Source organism: Pyrus communis, chromosome 16 (genome assembly GCF_041283825.1).
Source record: "Pyrus communis isolate YQ-2024b chromosome 16, ASM4128382v1, whole genome shotgun sequence".
NCBI lineage: Eukaryota > Viridiplantae > Streptophyta > Magnoliopsida > Rosales > Rosaceae > Pyrus > Pyrus communis.
In genome coordinates, this window is record NC_142580.1 from 10,566,419 (window position 1) to 10,585,619 (window position 19,201).

At 37.5% G+C, this 19,201-nt stretch overlaps 1 protein-coding gene across 9 annotated transcripts; it reads left to right on the plus strand.

The window, feature by feature from the left end:
- The first annotated feature begins 10,801 nt into the window (after positions 1–10,801).
- LOC137732100 (cullin-1) lies at positions 10,802–19,201 on the plus strand. Of its 9 annotated transcripts, none has more exons than XM_088688359.1 (20): positions 10,802–11,300; positions 11,656–11,800; positions 11,908–12,007; positions 12,270–12,455; positions 12,726–12,773; positions 12,852–13,055; positions 13,150–13,227; positions 13,376–13,465; positions 15,449–15,529; positions 15,656–15,718; positions 16,477–16,512; positions 16,585–16,671; positions 16,756–16,905; positions 17,013–17,068; positions 17,196–17,316; positions 17,449–17,610; positions 17,715–17,858; positions 17,994–18,212; positions 18,308–18,475; positions 18,590–19,201. In XM_088688359.1, exons 2-20 carry the CDS (start codon positions 11,667–11,669, stop codon positions 18,689–18,691), a joined length of 2,229 nt encoding a protein of 742 aa, XP_088544485.1. In that variant the 5' UTR covers positions 10,802–11,300; positions 11,656–11,666; the 3' UTR covers positions 18,692–19,201. The 9 variants fall into 9 exon arrangements, with proteins under 9 accessions (XP_088544485.1, XP_088544488.1, XP_088544489.1 ...); XM_088688362.1 differs by having other exon boundaries at positions 10,933–11,295; positions 11,666–11,800; XM_088688363.1 differs by having other exon boundaries at positions 10,981–11,300; positions 11,666–11,800.

The following is a 19,201-nucleotide window of genomic DNA, read 5'->3' on the forward strand; positions in this document are numbered from 1 at the left end:
CTTGGATACCAAGCTCTTGGTGATTGCTTCAAACCATAGATAACCTTGTCCAGTTTGCACACCATGCCTTCTTTTGCTAGAGAGTAACCTAGGGGAATTTGCATGTAAACTTCCTCCTGGAGCTCTCCATGAAGGAAAACATTTTTAACATCCATCTGGTATAATGGCCAACCACAATTGACATCAACAGAAAGTAGCACACGTACTGTGTTCATTTTTGCCACTGGAGTGAAGGTTTCCTTATAACTAACCCCAAAGGTTTGGGTGAAACCATGAGCAACAAGCCGAGCTTTGTGTCTTTGTCTTGAGCCATCAGTCTTGAGCTTAGTTTTGTAAACCCAACGATTCCCAACTGCCTTCTTTCCTGGGGTAATTGAACGATACAACAAGTACAATTTTCCTCCAAGGCTTGAAGTTCTTCAGACATGGCTTTCCTCTTGTAAAGGATGAGATTAGTTTCTTGAAAAGTGTTAGGCTCTACAAGATTTAAGACTACAGTAAGAAATGCCACATGAGAATTTGAAAAACTGTGATTACTTATTGCTTCAGATATGGGATATCTAGAAGCATAAGTAACATAGTCTACAAACTTGGCAAGGGCCTTCCTTTCTCGAGGTGGATTCCTCCTAACATCTTGAGAAGGTTGGTGAGTGAAGGGTTAAGGTGTAGCCTCAAGATCACCATTTACTTGTGAGTTGGGTTGAGAAATTGTTAAGGTTGTGGTTTCTAACATGACTTCTTGCTCTTGACTGCCACTGCCCTTTAAGGAATCATCATGACTCAAAGGCTCAGTGTATATAGACAATGGAAACAAGTCAGTCAAAAGCCCACCCTCACATGAAATAGGATATTTTTTAAAGAATGGAGTCTCTTCCTCAAAACGAACATCTCTGGATACAATACATTTGTTAGTGACAGGATTAAAACATTTATATCCCTTTTAGGTGGAGGAGTATCCCACGAACACGCATTTCACTGCCCTAGCATCCAATTTGTCACAATGTTGAGTTTGCACATATACAAAACAAGTGCAACCAAAAACTTTCAAGTGTGACAGGTTTATTGGTCTGTTTTTAAGGATTTCATATGGTGATCTGAAATCTAGAACATGACTAGGAAGCCTATTGATCAAATAGGTGGCTGTAAGGATTGCAAATGACCAAAAACTTTTGGGTACATTCATATGCAACATGAGTGCCCAAGTCTTCTCAAATAGATCTCTATTCTTCCTTTCGGCTATCCTATTTTGTTGTGGGGTTCCCACATAACTTGTTTGGTGAATAATTCCTTGTGAACTCAAGTATTGAGTTATGATATTGGATAAGAACTCGTGCCATTGTCTGATCTCAAGGTTTTAATAGTTGAGTGAAATTGTGTTACAACTAGCTTATGAAAATCTTTAAAAATAGTTGGAACTTCACCTTTAGATTTCATAAGATAAAGGAAAGTAATTCGAGTGTAATCATCCATAAATATGACAAAATACTTGTAACCCTCTATTGATTCAAAAGTAGGACCTCATACATCAGTATGTACCATTTCAAATGGTGTACTAGACTTGGACATTGAAGAACCAAAAGGCAGCCTAGCAAATTTGGAAAACTGACAGGTATCACACTTAAAGGATGGGTGACAAAACATGGGAAATAGTTTTGACAAAACAACTTCGGATGGATGAGCTAGTATTTGATGCCAAAGTTGTTGATCCTGGGGTTTACTTGAGTTTGTTTGAAAAACTTTAGGTAGATGAGATTTCTTGCAAAAATAATACAGGCTATTTAGAAAGAAGCCTTCACCAATCATCTCTTTGGGGATACAATTTTGAAATACCAAATTAGTTGGTGAGAAAGTTGCAATGCATTTTAAAGTAGAAGTGAGTTGCCCTATGGAGAGTAATTTAAAGGGAAACGATGGAACATATAAAGCACTAGACTCGATGTGTTTTGACATCAAATTTAATTTTCCTTTACCCATCACCAAGACACTTTTTCCATTTGCAATTGACAATTGAGAAGGTTTTGAAAAAGGATGAAAGTCATGCAAGTTTGAAACTTTATTTGTCATGTGATTAGTGGCACTTGAGTTAATTATCCAACAATCAAGTTCAACACTAGTTTGAAGTGAAATGGAGAAAACATTGAAGATACCTGAAGCTTTATCAGGATGGACATGGTTATGGTTAGTAAAGAATCCAACAAACTAACCAAGAAGTGTAGTGTGGTTGTCACTGTCCACCTTAGGAGTTGGTACAACCTTTCCATGTCATTTGCTTTAAAGATATGATGCAAACTCATTGATAAGAGACAAGGGGTTGGCGGTGAAGTCAACTGAGCCATGGTTGAGCAAGCTCGAGGCATGATTCGCAACATGTTGTGCTTTGTAAGGGGTTATATGTGATGTTCTGGGAGTGGTTGACCTAATATTCTTATTGAACTTAGGTTTCAACTCTGGATGTAGTTCCCAGCACCTTTCTTCCACATGTCCCTTATAATTGCAATATTTGCACTTTAAGTGTGAATTATTCCCCTTGTACACCATGTTGTCAGTTAGCCTGTAGTTCACAGCATACCCTCAAGCCTCAGGCAGTTTGTGGATTGACTCTTGGTTCATCACCCTTCTCCTTGCTTCTTCACGTTGCACAGTAGCACAAATATTTTGAAATGATGGCAGCTTCATGCTCATTAAAATGTAGCTTCTGAGATCTTCATACTCGGAGCTTAAGCTTCCTATCAACTGATATATATTATCTTCCTCAGCATGTTTGAGAATAATTGATGGATTAGTGGTATGAGGAAGGTATACATCCAGCTCATTTCATATGGTATTAAGGGCACCAAGGTGTTGAACAAAAGTCATTCCTTCTTGTTGAATATCTGCAATATTTTTCCTCAACTGGAACACACGAGCATAAATATTTTGGTTCCCATACATGTCACTCACAGACTTCCATAAATCTTGTGAGGATTTAGCGTAGCTAAAGATCTCAGCCACATGTTTCTCCATGTTGTTGAGTCATAGAGACATGATCAGTTGGTCCTTGCATAACCACACTTGGTGTGCTTGAGTAGAAGGCTCAAGTGTTTCAACTCCTCCATTGATAAACCCTAGCTTTCCTCTTCCACTGAGAGTAAGAGACACTGCTTTAGACCATGGGAGATAGGTGAATTCATTCAACAAAATGGAGCATAAACGTTAATTTGTATTTATCTCAGTGTCTGGAACAAAAGAAGGAGAAACTTATGAGTTTTATCCTTCAAGATTCACTGAGCTTTCTTCAGCCATCATTGGAGCTTGAAGATGAACAATAACGGGAAAAAAAAAAAGGCGGAGACAGGTTAAGGATGACATTGCTCTGATACCATGTTGCAGTTTTGGTTTAAGTTTTCTCGTATTTCTTAATATTGTGAATGTACAATGATACACATATATAAAAGAGTCCTTAGACTAAACCCTAGAGACCAGCTACACTCCTTAATTGAAGGAAATTACACCAAACACTAGAGATCAGCCATACTCCTTAATTGGAGGAAACCAACTACAAGACTAAGGAGTGATTTACACATAATATGTCAGGAAACACAAATCATGCAGCCATGCTGCACCCATGATTTTTGGAATTGCATAATCTGTCTAGGGTTGGTAACTCTCAATAATTTTCCTATATACAATAAGGTTACATAAACTCCATTTACCTTGGAATCAAGTGAAGTAGTTTGAATAACATAATTCAGCGAATTGACAAAAAACATTATAATGCATGTCTACCAAAACTCATGTACCCAATTATATTGGATTATATCAATCTATAATATTAAGCCCATATTAGATAATTGGACTACAAATACGATTAAACCCATATTAATTTGAAGTAAATTGAGCATGAGGTGAACTAATGGTGCACAATAATTACGGGTTTTCTGTGTAACTGAAGTTAATATAGTAACAGATGCATATCAATAGAAATAGGCAGTCAGATAATACCTTTGGTAGTGAGATATGCCATCGTTTATGTGATGAATCCGCAGGCAATAGAGCGAAAAATAAAACAAAGGAAGGGACACACACTGAGCACACACCACACACCAGAGAAAACACAGCAATACACTTGACACATATGCACAGATACTAAAATGTGGACATCACACATACTTGACACACACACATACACACACACACACACACACACACACACACATATGCAAACAAGGAAATAACCAATTAGAATTTAAAATTTAATAAAGTTATGCGGTTTCGGTTTCGGTTCGGTTTCAAGGTTCCGAAACCGAAACCAAACCGTTTTTCCTTCATTCGGTTCAGTTTCAAACCGAAACCGTTTTAAAATCGCAAAACCAAACCGTTCAATGCGGTTCGATTGGTTCGTGTTTTAGTTTCGGTTTTTTGGATTCAGGTGCCCACCCTTAGTTGCCACCAACCACCGGAATTCCGAACCACCCACCCCACACCACCCAAGGATGTGCTCGACCACCATTTTTAGGCCCGCTATAAGGAAAAGCCCATGTCAACCTCAAAACTGGAAGCCCATATGAAAAACCCATAAATGCAATAAAAAAAAAAGGCAAATACCCAAAAAATACACATCTTTTAAGCAGTTGCATGAATTTAGCATGCCAATAACAAATAATGTGAACAAAATAAATTATTTAAAAACAAATAACATTACACATGCGTCTAATTCTATTCTTATTTAAAAATTTTAAAATAATAATTTGATCTAGAATTTTCACCTTTTGATTTTCATTTTGTTTAAAAACTGAAAGTAATTAAAAAAATTTAAATTTAAATAAAACAAAGATAACATAGTTATCAAATAGCTCATAAAATAAAGGAAACTTTAACGAAAAGTTTCTGGTACTATTTACTTTAATGAAAAACCATATTTTTACACTAAAAAGTCAATCCTGGTACTATTCACTTTATCTTTTATTTTGTCATTTTCGTTAAAACTCAAAATTTTTAAACCTTTTTCATTAGTTTTCTTTCAAATAAATTACCAAATTTTTTGACGTCTCAAGTAGTTATTGTGACAACCCGTCCCTAATTTATCTTTTTATTAATTTTAAAAGCGTGAATTTACAAAAAATGCCCTAGAGGCAAGGACTTTGACTTTCGTTGACTATCGGTTTGAGAGATGTGGGACTTATTCTTTTAGTGTATCCTCGTAGTACTCGTTGGTACGAATGCATAGGCAAAAGCCGTTTGTGAGTCCGGATTATAACGGTATAGTTATAGATGTTTGAAATTTATTATTTAAAGTTAGTTAAATAATTTGAGCTCCCATTTTGTGGGAAGGAAGCCAATCGGTTTTTAAGGGAAAAAAAAAAGGGACCAATCAAATAAAAGAAGGGTTGACCAATCAAAAAGGAGAAAAGAAGGAAAAAAAAAAAAAAAAGGAGAAAGCCCACCTCTCCCGTCCGTACACCCGCACACCACCCAAGCTAAATTCCGACGATTTTTGCCATTTCTTCCGTCGAATCATCACCATACAACACCTACAGCCTCTTCGACAACCTTCCCTCTTCCATCTTCACCCAAATTCGTGGGGTTTTAAGTCCAAAATCACCAAGAACAGTTTCGGAGCACTGGAGGTGTTCGAAGTCGATTTCACCGTTCCGATGAGTTTCATTACCCACTATCATCCTAAATCAACTCCCCTTGGACCCAGGAACAAGACCCAACCAGTTGTAAGGGCGTTGGAACATCGAGGAATGAGAATCGAAGCTCACCCATTATAGGGTTTCAGACGGATTTAGGGGGATTTGAGGTATTTCTCGGCCAAATTGGCCTTGGCCACAGGTATGAAAGTTGTTCTTCTCATTAAGATCTTCATTTCTGTGAAATTTGAGAATTTTTGGAGATAGTTGAATTTTTTCGGCGAACCGTGGCGGTTAGCCACCACGCGCGGCGGCGCGTATGGCGATGCGTGGGCAAAGACCCCACATGACCATCTTAGGCTAATTTTGATGACCCGATAATATTTGTCATTCGCTTAGTGAAATTTTAATGTTTTAATGAAAATTAGTAGTTGATCACCTAGTTGGCCACCATGAGGTCCTTGTATGAATTGATGATCTGACCGTTGGATCGTCATCAAACTTTAATACATTATGGTATGTAATATTTAAGGATATTAGAAACTTACGGATTGAGAATCTGACATACGAATCTTCCTGAATTAGATTTGTAAGTTCGTAAAATAAAACGTTGACCGCCACTTGAATTGGCAATTGGCGGAGATCCAACCGTTGGATCATAATGAAACTTTAGTATGATATTTTACAAGCACGATGTGTATCTGTGAAAGTTATGGATTGGAAATCTGAGATGCGGATCTTTCAGATTGAGTTACGTAGGTTTGTGGACCCTACCGTTGATCTTTGACCGACGGTTGACTTATGGTCAATGGTTCTCAAATCATTCTAAAATGTCCTTGGGATGTGTTTTATGTAAACTATGGGTTCTATGGATAAGACTTCTGAGACATGACTGAATAATTGTTCTAGGTGAGGATCGCTCGTGACGTCTCGATATTCATGCTTGGGAGTTGTAGCGTGGACCTAAGGTGAGTGGGTAGACACACACACACACACACACACACACACACACACACACACATATATATACATATATATATATATATACATATGTATATATACATCTCCACAAACGTTTATAAATTGAATATTTCATATAAACATTGTGAATGCTTTGGAGGACTAGTACGAACTACAAATGGCTTGATCCCTATTTAGGGTACGTAGGCAGTCTAAAGAGACGTTAGATGCAGCCATACAATAATTGAGATAGCCTTGTTTGGGGAATTGAGCAATATGAGGGACATTGGTGAAAAATGTGAGATTTAACCTTATGATTTGGTGGTTAAATGTTGGTCATAAATCAATGTGTGATGAATCAAGAAATTAAAGTAAAGAAACGTAGGTAATGATAGTTAATTAAACTAGTGTCTAGTTGGGCTTATCACCGACAATTATTCCCAAAAATAAATAGTTTGGAAGTGGGGCGTTATAGATTATGCATTTCACGCCATGTTGTATATATATATTTGGAAACACTATGTTATGGTTGAGTATTAGATTGCATCATGGCATATCCATATGTATATTATATGCGCATAATTATTGTGAATGCTTTGAAGTGCAAAGGTGAACGCGGGACACACAGGTAAGTTCAGGTGAGTTTATAGTATTAGTTGAAATGATGGAGTTATGGCATGACTACATTTATGTTTTAGGAAACTCCGACATTGTTGTACATGTTGCAATAATAGGCAACTCCGACCTTGTCGTACAGCTTGCCCATGAGTCTACCTGTTATATTAGATGCAGTTAGAGCTCATAAACTTACACCCCGGTGTTAGTGCTCCCGTCCATGGCCAGGGCACAGTCCTTCACGTGATGTTTACCTCCCACGCCTTACGCTCACCTTGGATCCAAGGTATGTGCATAGTTATGTCGTACAGACCACAATAGGTGGTTCCGACTCGTAGGTGACCCATGATTATTCACACAGTCTTCACATGATCGTAGTACTTGAGCGCATTTATTTACATCCAGTCCTATCATACAGACCACTTTAGATGGTTCTAACTCGTGTGCATGTATACTTATTGAGATATTGACTAACATGTTGATGAGCTATTGGCTAGCATGTTATTGAGTTATTGGCTAGCATGTTATTGAGCTATTGACTAACATTGATTGATGAGATATTGATAAGTTGTACAGGTCACTATAGGTGACTCCTGAATCAATGAGATATAGATAAGTCGTACAGGTCACTATAGGTGACTCCCAACTTATATGCTAGCTTTGATTGATGAGATATGGATAAGTTGTACAGGTCACTATAGGTGACTCCCGACTTATATGTTAGCATTGATTGATAAGATATGGATAAGTCGTACAGGTCACTATAGGTGACTCTCAACTTATATGCTAGCATTGATTGATGAACTATTGATTCAGCCGTACAGGTCACGTAAGGTGACTCTAGCTAGCATGTTGATGAGCTATTGGTTCAGCCGTACATGCCACAATAGGTGGATCCGGCTGACATACCGTTTCATATTGATTTATTTCACCTGGGTTACTTATTCTTGTTGAGATATTTGACACGGGATAACTGTGAGACGGTTATTTTGGTTAAACTTTAGAGTTATAGTCACGCCTATTATTTTCTGGGAAATTATACAAGTGTTACGGCGAGGGGTTACTGCCTTTGGTAATTGAAATTAGGTTGAAAATTTTTGTTTCACTCACTCACATTTTCTATTTTTGCACCCCTCAAGGTTCTAGCAATAGAGTTTCGTATCGACGAGGATTTGTGGCACTTTTCAGTATAGATGTCTTCTTATGATGGTATAATCATTATCTTACCTTACTGTACTATACCTATGCTCTTTATCACGCATGAAATGGGTCCAGACCCGCTCATCGCGCACTCGTGTTCTTAAGCACTTTTAGGTTTTAATTTATTCACATTTTATATACTATCACACTTTATGGCTTCGTCACCTTCTAGGTGTTGGCCAGCACAGCTTGATTTGGGGTCCTAGTGGACATTTCGGGTAGGGGTGTGTCAGTTATCCTATACTGACTAGAATTATATTATATTTGTAGACATGTATGACTATCTATTTGAAAAAAGGTTGTAGGTTATTTGAGCTCGTTTGACAGTATTTCATTTTTGTTTGGTTGTAAGAGAAGAATTTGAACACAAAATTTCTAACTTAAACTTACTCATTATCCCATGCATCATTATCTCTCACGAGAGATTTTTAATGTGCCGAAAACACGGTCCAGTACACTATGTGTAATAATATAATTTACTGAAAACCATTGTTCTAAAAATCGGCCTAGGCAGCCGCCTAGACGCTGGGCGGTGGAGCCCTGCCCCGATTTTGGGCAAGACGTTTGGAAAAATAGGCTGGACGCTAGGCGGGCCTAGGCGGAGAGTTAGGGGGGCTTAGGCTGTTTTTTTTTTTATTATATATTTTTTACATTTTTTTATTAATTGTGTGCTTTTTTCTTTTTTGGTTTCATGGTAGTATACTAATGGAAATGGTGTACCTAATTTGCAAATGATGGATTTACTACAAGTTCATCCAATAATGAAACAAATTGGAGCATTTTTGAGGGTATACATACAAAGAAAAGAAATAAACCAGATACAACAAGGTTAAATAATTTAGTCTATGTCTAATCCAATATAAGGATCATGATTCATCAACAAGAAGAATTTAGTCTATCATCCAAATCCTCCTCATTATGATTATATGTTTACTGTTTTTTAAATATTGAACTTTTTGGATGTATATAATTTGTATATTCTTCTACTTCTATTTTTGCATTTTATCATTCTTTTATTATCTATACAAGTATGGTTTTTTTTTTTTAATAGGTGTAAATAGGCATTTATTTACAAGATATATAATAAATTTATATATATCCGCTTAGGCCGTCTAGGCGCTAGGCCCTTGTCTACTGCCCAACTAGCGCCTAGCAATTTTTAGAACCTTGCTGAAAACTTAAAAAAAAAATAAAAAAAATTCTAACCAATTGTTTTGTTACACTTTATGTACTGAATCGTGTTCTCGACACATTGAAAAATTTATCCTGAGCTAACCCAATGACTTCGACTGTTTAATTTTTTTGACGGTTAAAACCGACCCAAACTATTCATTACAATTTGAATGGGCCGATATGTTTTCTAATTTTGTTTAGTACAATGATAGCGCTAGTAGGTGCAATACTTAGTTGTTCAAGAAAATTGAAATTACTAAAAATCAAACTCGGATCAAAATATTAAAAATATTATTTTTTACCACTACAATAAAACGGTCTACAATAAAACGGTCATCTATTTGTCCTCTTTGATTATGAGAAATTTACAAAAAAAAGAAAAAAGAAGAGGAAAGTAGATGATAAACCGCAAAACTTTATCACCAACCCCAAAAATAAGGCCAGTTCGAGTCAGAATCCCAAACCGAAACCCAAACCTCGAATCCTAAACGATCAATTTCGGGATGGGATTCCAAAACCCAAAACCGAACTGAACTTTGGGTATTCCCGAATTTCGGGATTCTCGAAGTTGTTTCAGTTTTTCGATGCCGGATCGGGAATGAATGTAGTCGGCAATTATTAACCTAATTTAGAAAGATCGTATGAATGCATACCTAAATCCCAAATTTGCAAACAACCCTAAAAAACCAGAGAGAAAACAATACAAAGATCGAAGAAAGCCCTCAATCAAAATTCAAAATGGAGAAAAATTGAAACCAAATACAAAGAAATCAAGCAGTAATTGAAATTACATGAAATTCAAAACAGAAATCCTAATTTTAATTCTAAATCCTCAAATTGAAAGTCCAAAACCCTAATTCACAATTTCAGAATCCAAATCAAGGGACAATATTTTCGTGACAGAGGGAGGAGGAGGAAAATAGAGAGTGCAGAGACAATTCGAGAGATATGAGAGAGTGTTGAGTGTTGACAGAGTGGAGGAGGAAAAGAGAGAGTGCAGAGAGATTCAAGAGGTCTGTGTGAGGTAGAAAGCGTGCATACCTGATTTGAGCGATTAAAGAGAGAGTGAGCTTTCTACGGTTGAGATTTAATCAACCGAATCCAACGCTTATTTATGCTAATAAATATGTATTATGTATCAGTTTGGGATTATCGAACATCTTGACAACTAGGTCCCAATTCCCATACCAAAATATTCGGATTTTTTTCAATTTGGGTTACCGAACTTTTCGAGATTTTTTATTTCGGGATTTTTCGGTTGGGGGTTTGTGAAATTTTCAGTTGGGTTCGGGGTAATTCAAGATTTTTATTCAGCCCTACCCAAAAATGATAAAATAAAATAAAAACCCCCGCCACCCTATACGGAAAAAATAACCGAAATTACTGGATTCTTTTATTTTTTTTTTCCAGCAAAATAAATAAATAAATACTGAAATGAATTGATAGTAGTACACGCAGATATCGGAAAGTGCTTTTTTTCCAGCAAAATAAATAAACAAATGCTGAAATGAAATGATTGTAGTACAAGCAGAAATCGAAAAGTGCTTCCATCTGAGATTTCGGATAGATTGCTTTAACCACAGACTCCTTTTTTTCACCGGTCTCCTCTCTCTCCCTCTTAAAGCTCTGCTGGACTAAGTCGTCTTCGTCTGCTATCCTCCTCCTCCTCCAGCCCCCACTCTCTCTCTTGCGCGCGCTATCTCTTTCCTCCTATTAGAGTTTCTCCGCTTCCCAGGTCAGGTGAATTTCGCTACTTTCACACATCGCGATTCTTGATCTCTGTTCTGATCACCGATTGGTTTTACACCAGTTTCTTTAACTTATTACTGTCTCTTACGAACTGGTGCTTTTCAGCATTGATTGGGGCTGTAATCTTGGTAATTTTTCGCATTTGGAGTTCGATTTCGTAAAGTTGAATCTTGAGGTTTGATTGATTGTTGTGAAATCGTGGGGAATTTCACTGTTTGGGGAATCGCGTATTCAATTCGCTGTCTAACAGAGCATTTAGGGTTTATGATTCTTTGGCTTTGAATTTGATTGAACTAGTTGATTTAGGGTTTCTGATGAGTCTTTGGTTTTTGCATTTGCGAATTAGACGCTGGCAGGATGAACGACCGTAAGACCATCGATTTAGAACAAGGATGGGAGATCATGCAGAAGGGGATCACAAAGCTGAAGAACATTCTAGAAGGGTTGCCCGAGCCGCAGTTCAGCTCTGATGACTACATGTTGCTCTACACGTATTTCTTTCTAACTTTTAATCTTTATGATTGTCATTGGCTGTTGTTGTATGCTCCAAAGATTAATGTTGCTGATTGTGTTTTGTTGTTCTTAATTTTATTTGCAGAACCATATACAATATGTGCACTCAAAAGCCACCACATGACTATTCACAGCAGCTCTATGACAAGTACAGGGAATCTTTTGAAGAGTACATTACTTCGACGGTGAGGAAGCATTTAGCTATTATTTATTTTTTTCATTTTCCTAGTCCCAGTACTTACTTTTAATCTTAATGCTCTGCACTATCTAACATCGCCTATAGACCTATTAGAACTCAATGCACATTGATATGATATTCATTGTGGCATGTGTAGTCAGGGATAATTCAACGCTTCCCAATCCCCAAGTGTTGTTTGAGGTGTTTTTTTTTTTTTGCTTACGAATGCTCTTTCTGTTGTTGAGTTTAATTTTATATGCTTATGTCAGGTTTTGCCATCTTTGAGAGAGAAGCATGATGAGTTCATGTTGAGAGAGCTTGTGAAAAGGTGGACCAACCATAAAATCATGGTCAGGTGGCTCTCTCGTTTCTTTCATTATCTTGATCGCTACTTTATAGCTCGGAGATCACTTCCACCCTTAAATGAAGTTGGACTTACGTGCTTCCGAGATCTCGTAAGTTGTGCTGGTACCCTTATGTGCCATCCTAAATCACGTTGTTTGAAGAATTCTTTTGATTGCCTATTGAACCATAGCCCAAACTGACTTCCATACCATTTTTATATATTTTTATTATATACAATTGCTTCTCCTCCCTCATCCGAACCGATTTCATGGTAGAATTTGTATGAAAATGCCTTCCATCACAATCCCTTCACATCTTCAGCTGATTTTTGTGAGTAACAGATTGTAATATGGTGGGCAATATATGATTGTGATTTTCAGGTCTACCAAGAATTGAAAGCAAAAGTAAGAGATGCTGTAATATCTCTGGTACGTTTCCGTTTTACCTGAACCACATGTTCTCGTATTTAAGTTGAAATAAATTTACTTGACATTTTGACGAAACAGATTGATCAAGAACGTGAAGGAGAGCAGATTGATCGAGCTCTGTTGAAGAATGTTCTGGATATATTTGTTGAGATTGGAATGGGGCAAATGGATCACTATGAAAATGACTTTGAAGTTGACATGCTTAAAGACACCGCTGCCTATTATTCTCGAAAAGCTTCCAATTGGATCTTAGAAGATTCCTGTCCGGATTATATGCTAAAAGTAAACTCCATTATGCTTGTCTTTGTTGTTTTAACTGTATATTATACACTTATGACACAATTTCAATGAACTTAATTTTTGTGTGAAATTCCAGGCAGAGGAATGTTTAAAACGGGAGAAAGATAGAGTTTCTCACTACTTGCACTCTAGTAGTGAGCCAAAGCTGCTTGAGGTTTGTATTTGATTATTTCTATGACTTTACCTTGTATGCATATATATATTCCTATGGAATGTAAGTCTAGGTAAGTTAAGTCGGGATGCAAATATCTGTAGAATTTGAAATCTGACTGTTAATGTTGTTATTATTTTTTTAATTGTAGAAAGTTCAACATGAGCTGTTGTCTGTTTATGCAACACAATTACTTGAGAAAGAGCACTCGGGGTGCCATGCATTGCTTCGAGATGACAAGGTACCTTCGGAGAATGTTAAAATCTACATTTTTGTCCATTGGATAGATGAAACGCACGAGGGAGTAAATGAGAAGCTTAACCTTTGGCGGAAGTGCTCTAAGGGTGCGTTTGTTGTACCGGACTATCTGGACCGGACTAGCTTCATGGACTATGCTGGATTGGCTTAGATTGAACTATGCTGGACCAACTCAGTGAAGTGTTTGGTGCAATAACAAACTAAAAAGGAGGATAAGAAAAATAATTATTATTTTAAGTAAAGAGTAGTGCATCTATCTATAGAACCCATTTAGAAACAAAGCCAATTCATACAAATAAGAAAGCACACGAACATTTTTTCATAATTTTTCAACTTACGTAAAATCATCGTCCTCAAGTTCCTTGGACTTCAACTTTTCCTTCACTCTCAACTTCCTTGGACTTCATCTTTTCCTTCACTCTCAACTGAAGTGGCAATACACTATATTAAAAGTTGGATGTATAATCCCTTGTACCTGAAGAAGTAGGATCTAACTCAAATCACAACTCCCAAATTCAACAAATTCTAGAACTTCCAAATCACAAAACATAGAATTCCCAAATCATGAAACACATATCTCCCAAATCACTCAAAAATTAAAATTCATAACTCAAAATTAAAACCCAGAATCCTCCATTTCAAAAAACCCAAAATCAATCCAAAAACCCAGAACCAATCTAAAACCCCCCAGAATCCTTCACTTAAAAAAAAAAAAACCCCAAAATCCAATAAAAAACTCAAAATCATCCATTTCAAAATGTCCAAAATCCAATTCAAAAAACCTAAAATCCTCCGTGCCAATTGATCGAATTGGCCATCTCTGCAAATCCAACAAACCATTAATTAGAGGCAAAAATTGAGACGACGATCGAGTTAGAGAGAGAGAGATTATGCGGACAAAGAATCGAAGATGACAAAGACTCTGCAGGAGTGGTCGGAGATGAAGTGGATCCTGCGGGAGTGGTTGGAGATGACAAGTTGTCTTTGTTGTAGATGATGCAGTCAGCATGACTGGGATGCTAGAGAGAGAGAGAGGAGGTCTTAGCTCGACTACGATGCGAGAGAGAGAGGAGGTCTTAGCAGTCCCATGGTGTTCGGGCTCTAGCTAAGACAGTTTAGCAAAGGCGTTAGTGTAGGCAAGTGAAACTTAGTCTCATTAACATTAGTCTGTGCGTATAACAAACATGGGATTACTCTAAAATTTAGTCCAGTCTAATCCAGTGAACCTTAACGAAGGTAAACAAATGCACCCCAAAATTCTTCGCCTAAGTAGATTAGAGACAAAGTATGTGGGAAGGGGTGAGATATCTTGGATTTATCTTGCAAAAGAACAGAGAATTGGATGGAGCTGTCAACCATAGAATACAAGCTGGATGGATGAAACGGAAGAATGCATTGTGAGTGTTATGCAACTGTTGTATGCCACTAAAACTCAAGGGGAAATTTTATAAGATGACAATAAAGACAAAAATGTTTTATGGCATGGAATGTTGGGTGGTCAAGCATCTAACACGTGCAAAAAATGAGTGTAGCGGAAATAAGAATGTTTCGTTTGATGTGTGGGCACACTAGAAAGGACATGATTAAGAACGAGGATATCCAAGGTAAAGTAGGAGTGGCCGCAATGGAAGATAAAATGAGAAAAAATCAGTTAAGGTAGTTTGGGCGTTTGAAACGAAGACCCACAGATGCACTGGTTAGAAAATACGATTATGGGACAGAGGTTGAGGGTGTAAGGGGTAGACGAAGACCTAGGAAGACTTGGAAAAAGACTTTAAGAAAAGATATGGAGTACTTGGAGCTAACATAAGACTTGACGCAAAACTGAGCGTAGTGGTGTTTTATGATTCATACAGCCGACCCTGTATGGGATAAGGCTGTGTTGTTGTTGTTGTATTGAAGGAATTCTGAAGAAAAAAAACTAGACGAATGTTGTATCTTATCATTTTTCTTTTCTCTGTTTAAGGTGGATGATCTGTCTAGAATGTTCAGGCTATTTTCTAAGATACCTCGAGGCTTGGATCCTGTTTCTCAAATATTCAAGCAGGTTAGCAGTCTTCCTTTATTTTTTCTGGGTTAAAGGTGATCTGGTATGTAGCATATTAGCGTATATATCTTTCCATTTCTGTGTTTTTTTCATGCTTTTAATATTTCATGGTGTTCCGTGATGCAGCATGTTACTGCTGAAGGAACAGCCTTAGTCAAACAGGCAGAAGATGCAGCAAGCAACAAGAAGGTATATGCCTCGACCATCTTCTCTATTATTTTATACATTCATGGCTGCTGAGAAGGTTTTCTACTGAATACTGTCTACTGGTCAGACTTTGTATGAAATTCTAAATTAGAGACTCCAATAGTCCCATGGGGGAAAATAATATAGCCATGGAAAGTAGATTCAAATGAAAACCAAACTCTTGACACCGCCGCCCCCGGGGGGAAGTCTGAAATTCTAAATTAGAGACTCCAATAGTCCCATGGGGGAAAATAATATAGCCATGGAAAGTAGATTCAAATGAAAACCAAACTCTTGACACCGCCGCCCCGGGGGGGGGGGGGGGGGGGGGGGGTGGTTGGGGGGGGGGGGGGTTGGGAAGGAGGAAATAATGTAGCCTCTTGACCAAAATTTTAGATCTTTACAATCTTCATTAAATATTTTTTTTTTACTTCTATTATTTATTGTAATTTTAAAAATTTCCTATCCACAAGGATTGGAAGCTCCATTGCACCATTAATAGATTCATTAAATCTGCATAGAGGGGATGATAGGATATGTTATATAGTGTAAAGAAGAAAGGATTGCTCATATTTTTCCAAAGAGTGTCCTATTTGTTGACTTTTCTTGTTTCCCATATCTAACTAGACAGCTTCTTTATGATGTCAGTTTTGATTTATCAGTAGTCCAGTGATCACTTCGTTTGATTCAGATTGTTTGTTCATGTAATGGTATTCGACAAGTAATTATATGTGAATGCTGACTTTTTTGTTCCCCCACAGGCAGAGAAAAAGGATGTGGTTGGTTTGCAGGAACAGGTAATTTCATGAACATTGCACATGTGGAACTTTTGATTTGCTTGAGTGACAACTAATATGACTGCTTTTCAGGTTTTTGTTAGAAAAGTGATTGAGCTGCATGATAAGTACATAGCATACGTCAATGAATGTTTCCAAAACCATACTCTTTTCCACAAGGTTTGTATTTTAACGGGGCTTTAAGATTCTTATTGTTGCCACCAATTATTTCTGCATAACTGATAGTTTTTTGAGCATCTGTAGGCCCTAAAAGAGGCTTTTGAGATATTTTGCAACAAGGGTGTTGCTGGAAGCTCTAGTGCAGAACTACTTGCCACTTTTTGTGATAACATTCTTAAGAAAGGTGGGAGTGAAAAGTTGAGTGATGAAGCCATTGAGGAGACACTTGAGAAGGTCTGAACTCTTGATGTACCATTCCATTTGTTTACCTTCCATGGACATATTACATTTTTCTTACTCTGGTAGAAAAATTCAGTAAATAAAGGCCATTCAAACCGCAGGTGGTAAAGTTGCTGGCTTATATTAGTGACAAGGACCTGTTTGCTGAGTTCTATAGGTATCACTTTTATTGCTCAAACTGTTTGCTTTCAATCTAATGTATTGTAGGGAAAGGTTATAGATGATTATATATAGTTTAAAACTATAAGGCATTAGATTAACTATACGTATTTAATTTCTGGCAGGAAAAAGCTTGCTCGACGTCTTCTTTTTGACAAGAGTGCTAATGATGACCATGAGAGATGTATTTTGACAAAACTGAAGCAACAATGTGGTGGTCAGTTTACCTCAAAGATGGAGGGAATGGTCGGTTGTTCTAAAAAATCCTTCAAGAAATGTTTCTTTTTAATGTTCTGTACTTGCATGCATGCATTTCTGGGTTACTGCTGGAGATACGACTACGAAAGAAAAACTGGTTTCATTTTTTTTTTTTTGCAGGTTACTGATTTGACATTGGCCAAGGACAACCAAGTTGGCTTTGAGGAGTATCTGAAAAATAATCCGCAGGCAAATCCTGGGATTGATTTGACAGTTACTGTGTTGACCACTGGCTTCTGGCCAAGCTACAAGTCTTTTGACCTCAACCTACCCCCAGAGATGGTATACAGATTCTGCTGAGAAAATCTCGTTTCAAAATTTACTACCTGCTGGGTTAAGAATCTTGGGGAAGTTTCTGACTTCTTTATTTTTCACTCTTGCTTTAGGTTAAGTGTGTAGAACTTTTCAGGGAATTCTATCAAACAAAGACAAAACACAGAAAACTTACATGGATGTACTCACTGGGTACTTGTAATATCATTGGGAAATTTGAACCAAAAACCATAGAGCTTATTGTGACGACTTATCAGGTGATGTATTTAATATATTAATTGAACTTTCCTAATCTGTGATCTATTGTTCATATTTTTGGTCTAGCTTGTGAGATGCTGATGTATTGGAGATTTATTTATTTCTAAGACTGATTTTTCTTTATCTTCCTTCAGGCTTCAGCCCTGCTGTTATTCAATACCTCAGATAGACTGAGTTACTCGGAGATTATGACTCAGTTAAACTTGACTGATGATGATGTTGTCAGACTACTCCATTCCTTGTCATGTGCCAAATATAAGATCCTTAATAAGGAACCAAACACAAAAACTGTCTCCCCTACTGATTACTTTGAGTTCAACGCTAAGTTTACTGACAAAATGAGGAGGATCAAGGTACTTGGATCGTTACGTTTTATCTTGTCTTTTTGTCTTCTAATTTTGTGTTCATGTGAGTGATCAGTTAACTTATCATTGTGATCATCATGCAGATTCCACTCCCACCGGTGGACGAGAAGAAGAAAGTAATCGAAGATGTTGACAAGGACAGACGGTATGCCATCGATGCATCAATTGTGCGTATTATGAAGAGCCGTAAAGTTTTGGGTCATCAGCAGTTGGTTATGGAGTGTGTAGAGCAGCTAGGTCGCATGTTCAAGGTTAGTGTAGTGCTTTTTTTAATTTTCCTTCTCATTTTATACTATTTTAACCCCTTTTCCTTGGTTCTGAAAGAGTGGTGTTTGTTTCCCTCCCTCCATTGTCTCTTCTTTCAGCCCGACTTCAAAGCAATAAAAAAGAGGATCGAAGATCTAATCACAAGAGACTACTTAGAGCGGGACAAAGACAACCCTAATTTGTTTAGGTACTTGGCATGATGTGGTGTAAGTTGATCGTCCTTCAAATGGCGTGGTATTAGCACAAGAAGTTGGGTCAAGCGGTGGACGAAGTGGCACAATCACTTGAAAATGCTGTTGCACCAGTGACCAATAGTGATTGCTAAAAAAAGCACGAGCCAAGAATACTTTGTACATTTTGCCCTTGGAGCAAGGTATGGATGGCTAATATGGGTAGTTCACTCTTGCTGGGGAGATCTGTAATTGACTTCATAATATGGTCCCGGTGCCCCATGGGACCGTATCGCATCTTTCTTTGATTACTGCATTATCTTCCATCCCATGACTATACCAATCCATCTTTGTTACCTGTTTCTTTGCTCCACTGGAAGGAGGCGTATTTTCGGCCCCAGCGTGTCCACTTGAAATTGCATTTAGCCGATCAGGTATCAAATTTATCGGGTGGATGCTTTGTCTTGATTGCAAAACACGTGGCTTGTCAACTCTGAATTTGTCTAAATGATTGCAAGATGATTATGCTCTTCTGCTTCA

Coding starts and splice junctions, on each gene's coding strand:
- LOC137732100 (XM_088688359.1), top strand. CDS start 11,667: ATGAACGACCGTAAGACCATCGATTTAGAACAAGGATGGGAGATCATG. Junction 12,008..12,269: donor AAGAGTACATTACTTCGACG/GTGAGGAAGCAT, acceptor TGCTTATGTCAG/GTTTTGCCATCTTTGAGAGA. Junction 18,213..18,307: donor ACAAAATGAGGAGGATCAAG/GTACTTGGATCG, acceptor ATCATCATGCAG/ATTCCACTCCCACCGGTGGA.